The 7500-nt window shown below is 42.6% G+C and overlaps 1 protein-coding gene across 1 annotated transcript in view; it reads right to left on the reverse strand.

Moving 5' to 3' along the window:
• The window catches only part of myo15ab (myosin XVAb), a gene marked incomplete at both ends in the record, with an annotated part of 174892 nt that overhangs the window by 66657 nt on the left and 100735 nt on the right, over positions 1-7500 (reverse strand). Inside the window, 3 exons of the mRNA XM_080722468.1 lie at positions 4176-4249; positions 4696-4766; positions 6041-6232. Of these exons, the coding sequence (XP_080578594.1) occupies positions 4176-4249; positions 4696-4766; positions 6041-6232 (337 nt within the window). The remainder of the gene's footprint in view (positions 1-4175; positions 4250-4695; positions 4767-6040; positions 6233-7500) is intronic.

A 7500-nucleotide genomic window follows, 5' to 3' on the forward strand; every position in this document is an offset into this window, starting at 1 on the left:
CCCCGGCGGCGATCTAGTGGCTTAGTGACAAGCTACGGTAACTGGGTAACGCAATAGGTTGCTGCTGGGTTGTTTGATACATGCTAATGCCTGTCGGCCACATCCGATAGCATGGCTTGGAACGTTCACTGTGTCACACTGTCCCCCGACCCCACCGAGGACGGACAGAGGTGACAACGCTCCAAACACCACACACACACCTCCTGCTGAGGATAGCTGAGTAAGTGAGAGTGTGTAGTACGCAGTATTGTTTTGACACCAAATTTTGATTGAGTTTTAGTTAGTCTTTTAAATAAAATGTAATTTAGTTTTTGTCTAATTTTAGTCGACTAAATATCATAAGATTTTAAAAACTACAGTCGATTTAGTCAACTAAAATATATTTTGGCAGGCCTTGATAACATTGTAATGGCTGATTTTACACTTGGTTGCGTGCTGAAAATAGCCGATCTACAAGCTCACAACGCGTCACAGCGCGACGCGTTGTGAGCAACCAAACATAAAATGACTCTCTTCTCCATTGATCCTCCCAAAAGTTTTAGTCTAGTTTTTATATTGTTGACATTTTTATTTAGTTTTCGGCAGTGAAAAAAAACTTAGTCGACAAACATTTTTCGTCATAGTTTTTTTTTTTTTTTTTTTAAACATGTCTTTATTGATTTTCACATTGTTGAGAAATAAATTGTACAAATATAGATGTCTTTTTTTTTTCCCCCCCCATCCCAAACACTCATGGCAGTACAAAATCAACATAGTTTATTCGTCATAGTTTTAGTTGCTTATGACGAAAAATGCTCACAACCCGTCGCGATGCGACACGTTGTGAGCTTGTAGATCTGCTATTTTCAAACATTTTGTACTTTTACTTTTGGTACTTTAAGTATATTTTGATGCCAATACTTTTGTACTTTTACTCAAGTACATTTTGAATTTCGGACTTTTACTTGTAACCGAGTATTTCTACATTACAGTATTGATACTTTTACTTAAGTATAAAATGTGTGTACTTTTTCCACCACTGCTGGCTGAATGTTTTATATGACAAAATCTGAAAATCGATAAAACAAGGGCTGTTATTTATTAGGCCTCGTTGTTGCGCCATTAATCAATGATAATAGACCTACTGTACTGTAACAATAAGGCAGCCAGCAGCCAGTAACACTGACAATTCTATCAAGACTTGGCTCATTAATATGCTCTCATCGGGGTAACAGTTTGATAAAGCCTTGTCAGTAGGTATGGGACGATATGAACATTTCATATTACGATTATTGTCACAAAAGAAATCGCAATTTACGATATTATCGTGATAATCAAAATCCATTATCTTGGGGTGGAACATTTGCCAAAAAATAGCAGATCTGCAAGCTCACAACGCGTTGCGTTGCGACACGTTGTGAGCTTGTAGATCAGCAGTTTTTTTACAAAGACATTTGATAGAGAGTGAAAAAAAAGACTGTATCAAGTACGTATATTATAAGTAACTTTTACCAATTATGGAGAGTTTAAGTGGTACCGGATATGCAGCTCTGAAAATAAAAGGTGAATTGATCCCAGTGCATGAAGGAGGACGTTATCACGATAAATTAAATCTCCGCGATACGATTATCGCGTTTAAACGATAATATCGCTTATCGTCCCATCCCTACAGTACTTGTCAGTGGCCTTGCATGCTCACGGAGGACATTCATTATGTCTCCTGAGAGACAGCTCCAAGTGGCTGTCAGGTGGGATGTCCAGGGGCGTCACAAGGGGTAGGAAAGTGGGACTGAGTTACTGGAGCCCAAGGTGGAGGGGCCCTAATAATTTTATCTATTGAAAAATAGCAGATATACAAGCTCACAGCGCGGCACCGAGTGCCGCGCTGCGAGCTTGTAGATCTGCTATTTTTGAAAAGTTGTGAAAATGTGTGAAAATCTTTGAATGTATTTTTTTAAGCGAACATTTCTAACTCAAATTTTGCATCTGGGGGTCCCTGGAACGAAATATTTTGAGATCGGGGTCCGTGGCCAAATACATACCATCTTGGGGGTCCTTGACATAGGTTTCTTGCACACATTTTCACGATTTCTCAAAAATAGCAGATATACAAGCTCGCAGCGCGGCACTTGGTGCCGCGCTGTGAGCTTGTATATCTGCTATTTTTCAATAGTTAACATTCATGGGGGCCCACAGTGAATCCTTGTACCCAGGGCCCAGAATTTGGTGTGACGCCCCTGGGGATGTCTATACTACTAAGAGACAACTGTCAAATTAATATCCCCAAGAATCCTTCTTCTCTCTCATTCTGTACCTGCATCCTACAATTTACAATGTTTAGGCATTCAGCAGACGCCAGGGTTCATCGCCATGTTGGCTTGTGGTGGACATTTTTGTTACGGACATAAACACACAAAGGGACAGCCGTGAATGACCAAAACAGGTCTGTAAATCTCAGAGTTAAAGGGGTCCTACTAGTGGACTCACCAGTAAGACTGCAAAATCGGGAGATAAGCGACCGTCAGGTCTGCAACCTTATGGTAGCGCTAGAAGAGGGGCATGTGAGAAATCAGGGGCGGAGGTTGTGGTTTGCCAGCCAAGGAGTGTGTGTGCAAAGTTTGGCATGGATAGGGGCAACGGTGCCGGAGATAGGGCTAAAAGTGTCCTCATGGTGGCGCTAGAAGAGGGCCATGTGAGAAATCAGGGGCGGAGGTTGTGGTTTGCCAGCCAAGGAGTTTGTGTGCAAAGTTTGGCGTGTCATACATGTTCTTAAGAAAACATGGAGACTTGACATTCAGTAATTGGTATGATAAAAATAAGAACATTATAATGGTGTGTAAAATATATAATCTAAAACTTTCCATGGACAAGGTAAAGTCTTTGCCACAGACACATGTGTCTGTGTAGTACTAGGGACATATTGACTCTCTTAATCCAGTGGGTAAACCCAAGGTATTACATCAAATAAATAGAGACAGTGTAGCACTTCAGTAATCTATGACCATAGGTAAACCAAGAGACTAGCATCAGCCTAAACACATATAGTAAAAAACAGTGGCTCTCAACCTGTGGGGGGTCCCCATATGATTAACTTAATGTGCAACAATGTTTTCTCACTCAACACTAGTAAGCAAAACCATACAGTATGAGTGTATAGAGGGTATCTGACAATTTAAGGACTTTTTAACACATCTGGTGCCAACCCCGAGTTTCCCGAGTTTGAAAAGGTACCACCCCTGTGCCAACCCCGAGTTTCCCGAGTTTGGGCCGTTTTTGAAGAAAAAAATAACTTTTTGGACCTCCAGAAATGTATTAGGCATGATCGCGATTGCGAAATTGCATGTTTAACCCCCATACCAACCCATTCTTTCAAACATGGCAGCCATGCTTGTGTACATCTGAAGAAAACATAATGGCTGGTTAATCATGAATGCCTGAACGGATTTCCAAGCGGATTTTTTTGTTTGAAAGCTGTGAACAGTGTGCACACACGTGGTGCAATCTAGGCATGGGCGTGCATGATCCGTGCACTATAAATTACATGGAAGTCTATGGAGACCATGGCATCGCGGGACATTGAAGAGAAAAAATCATTGCAACTTGACAAATTAAACATTGGCCAAAATGTTAGAGGCAGAAATTGTGAAAATAGCCGATCTCTACATGCTCACAACGACTTGCAACGCGAGGTGTTGTGAGCATGTATATCTACAATTTTCACAATAGAACCGTGTTAGACAAATTGTGTAATGCCTCAAATCTTAGTGCTCGTCAGGGTGAGGGGGTCGCCAGGTAAAATATGATTATTTTGGGGGTCGCGGCCTGAACAGGTTGAGAACCACTGGTATAAAATAAAGAAAAATCTGTACACTGAAACTATACAAACTATAGGATGCCAGGCCGACAAATTAGCCTGGCATTTTATCAAATGGTATCTAAATTGCATTTTAACCTATGCATAAGCCTGCATGGTGGTCAAGACTAGGCCAAGTGCTACAGGTTAAGGTAGAGACTGAGGAGTCTCCAGATTACACCCGAGGATAGGTGAGTAAAGCCCTTTGCACACAGGACAGTTGCGTTTTTTTTCGTGCGTGTGTGCGTGCGTGTGTGTGTATGCGTGTGTGCGTGTGTGTGTGTGTGTGTGTGTGTGTGTGTGTGTGTGTGTGTGTGTGTGTGTGCGTGCGCTTGCAGCTTACTCCGGTTCCATCTGAGAGCACAGGGTCAAACAGGGTATCAAGATAACGGTCCATTCCTCTCTGTGGCTCCAAGCCTGCAAAAAGAGAAGGAAAATGCACGCAGTTGAACTTGAACTCTCTAATGTGCGTGCGCGTGTGTGTGTGTGTGTGCGTGCGTGCATGTGTGTGTTACATCTAATACACTAGTCACTAGATGTTGTTGTTGTTTATGAAGACAGTAGAGACGTGACCAGTTTGGAAGTGGGTTGTACTTTCAACCATAGGTCTGGAAGAGGCCTTCCTTACCACAGTGCTAAATTACCAACGTCTTAATGATGCTATTATACAGCCTGGTTTTACAAATGTAACCAAGTAACAGAACCGTTTGTTTTGCATATTTCATTTTAAAAATGATTAAACTAGTGAAAACAGCCGATCTACAAGCACACAATTAGATCTGCTGTTTTCACTAGTTTTGTGCGACGGTCTTGTATGATGAAGTAGGGCTTTGCTTTACCAAAAGCAAAAAAAAAGTGTGTACCTTGTGTGTATGGGTCATATCCATCAGAGTTGTGAAAAGCATCCTCATCGAACCCACTGCCCAACAGGCTTCTGTAAGACGAAAAAAAAGTAAAAATGCAATTCATTCTCACTCATTCGCTCATAAAAACCTTATTTTTTTTGATAATAATAAATAAAATAAAAATCCGCTCAGATACACCTTTAGATATTGGTCCAAGGTTTATGTGTAAAAATGTTTCGTGCAAAATTACAGGAGGAGATAGATTTTTCATTTATTATACAACAGGTAGTCAGCCTCTCAATGAAAAACAGGCTCTCCAACCGTGCATGTAATGAGCACTACTGCATGCGTCTCATCAAATAAAGAAATCAGCTGCGTTGGTCACGAAAGAGAGAAAGCGCTCCTCTCTCCCCACACTATGCTAGGCGGCTAGGCTAGCAGTTTTCGTGTGAAGTTCAGGGACATAGTAGCTAAATGAGGCATTAAAAAATTACAAATTCCTATCGTATATCTTAAATACAATGAAATGAAGTTGACGTGTTTTTTTTAAGGGCAAGAGTTGTATAATCGCAATATTACACTCGAGGGTCTGCCTTATCACGACTCCAGTCCTGCCTACGGAACTCGCCTTCGGCTCGTTCCTGCAGCAAGACTGTCGAGCCAAATAACCGTGATGCACACCCTCTCGTGAAATATTGCTTAAACTCAAAATGGTGGGAGATCTAAAGGGGAAAGGACATACTGTGAAAGTTTCATGGCTGTAGGTCAAACAGGGTATGAGTTATACCTGTTCAAAGTTTGGATTTTCCATTGAGTGCTATAGTGCCACCCTATAGTGCGTAAAAAAGCGACTGCACTGTAGAGATAATACGGCGATGTCTTACATCAGGGTTCCCCAATAGGCGGCCCGCGGGCCATTTGCGGCCCGCGGGGGGCTACTGTCTGGCCCCCACCAACCCCAGTAATAATGGTGGTATAAGAGCAGCAACAACACTAGTATATCGTCGTGGTCGGGTGGAAACCTCGTATCTCCAAATTTGTACGTTCTTTCGCAAAGTAAAGCCCTGCTTCATCATACAAGGCCGTCGCACAAAAGTAGTGAAAACAGCAGATCTACAAGCACACAACGCCTCGCAACGCGAGGTGTTGTGTGCTTGTAGATCGGTTGTTTTTATTTTATCATTTTTAAAATGATAAATGCAAAACGAACGGTTTTGGAGATACAAGATTTTCACCCGACAACGACGATATCTGAACTGTTGGGAACGCCACCGTCGCCACCCTGCAATGTCATGGCCCTCGGCTTGGTACCCTAGACATGATTCGGCCCTTGGGGAAAACTAATCGGGGAACCCTGTCTTACATGCTGGCGTTGGGTCGGACCATGTTGGGGTTCTGGGCGCTGATGATGAAGTAGCTGGGTCGCTTGGGGAAGTCTGCGGGCAGCTCCAGGTCCGACATGAGGTCCATCACGTAGTCCGAGCCCTCTAGCTCCACCCACTGGGCGTGCTCCTTCAGAAGCACCGACCAACCGCGCCGTCCCTCCGTCACACCTCTACACGCACGCACGCACGCACGCGCGCGCACACACACACACGCACGCACACACACCCCTGTTACAATTTCACTTTGTTTTTTAACTACCCTAGCATGTCATATAGAGGGTATGTGCCTTTCAAGAAGTGAATGGCAAATCGAGTGGCAAAGTGAGTTTAACATTGTTTAATGCAATCAGACAGGACTTTTATTTTTGGATGTATGGCCTGTCAAGGCCAGAAAGTAGTTTCTTTTCCACTTAGTAGGCCGTTCCCACATAACTTCCGGGTATGATGATGATGTCATGCGCATAACCTCTATAATAGGCAAACCTTTGGCAAAAAATAGATGAACATTACATCGGTAATATTTGTTGTGTGTGTGTGTGTGTGTGGGGGGGGGCAGAAGGGACCAAGTACAGACCCCTGGGAGACCTCGGTCAACAAAGTATGTATACAGTACAATGTGTGTGTGTGGATGTGTGTCTAGTGCATGTGTATTTTTTTTCGGGGGCTTTAATACTGAAAAATAGCAGATATACAAGCTCACAGCGCGGCACCGAGTGCCGCGCTGCGAGCGTGTAGATCTGCTATTTTTGTTGTGAAAGTCGTGAAAATGTGTGCAAATCTTTGAATACATGTATTTTTTTAAGCAAACATTTGTAACTCAAACTTTGCTTCTGGGTGGTCCCTGGAACTAAATATTTTGAGAAGGGGGTCCGTGGCCAAATACATATCATTTTGAGGGTCCTTGACATGAAAAGGTTTGAGCACCACTGACATGGAAACATAAGTTTTTCAAAAAAACCTTAGAAGAATTTGAAATATTTTTGAAAAATGCCCACATTTTCACGTTTTCTTTTTTCTTCAAAAATAGCAGATCAACAAGCTCGCAGCGCGGCACTCGGTGCCGTGCTGCGAGCTTGTAGATCTGCTATTTTTCAACAGTTAACTCTCCTACTGCCAGATTATTTATTTATTTATTGGGTCTGGTGCCATCAAAAAGCGGCTTACCTTTGCGACGTTATAGTAGATAGATAGACATTTAATTATTTTTATTTATTTTATTTTTTTTGATTGTGCAATAGTGCACTTTGGTCTGCCAGGCAGCAGAGGGCGGCGTCATGCGAGAATGAATGTGAATTTGCCTGTTATGTGTTGCCGTGCATTCAGACCAGTCACTGGCCACAGAGCCTCACAGCCAGAGAAATCAACAAGGAAGTGAATTGGTCTCCGTTGATGTTAACGCATAATGGATTTTTTACACCATCACCGCGGAAAATGTGTT

Source organism: Nannobrachium achirus (genome assembly GCF_963921795.1).
Source record: "Nannobrachium achirus genome assembly, chromosome: 3".
NCBI lineage: Eukaryota > Metazoa > Chordata > Actinopteri > Myctophiformes > Myctophidae > Nannobrachium > Nannobrachium achirus.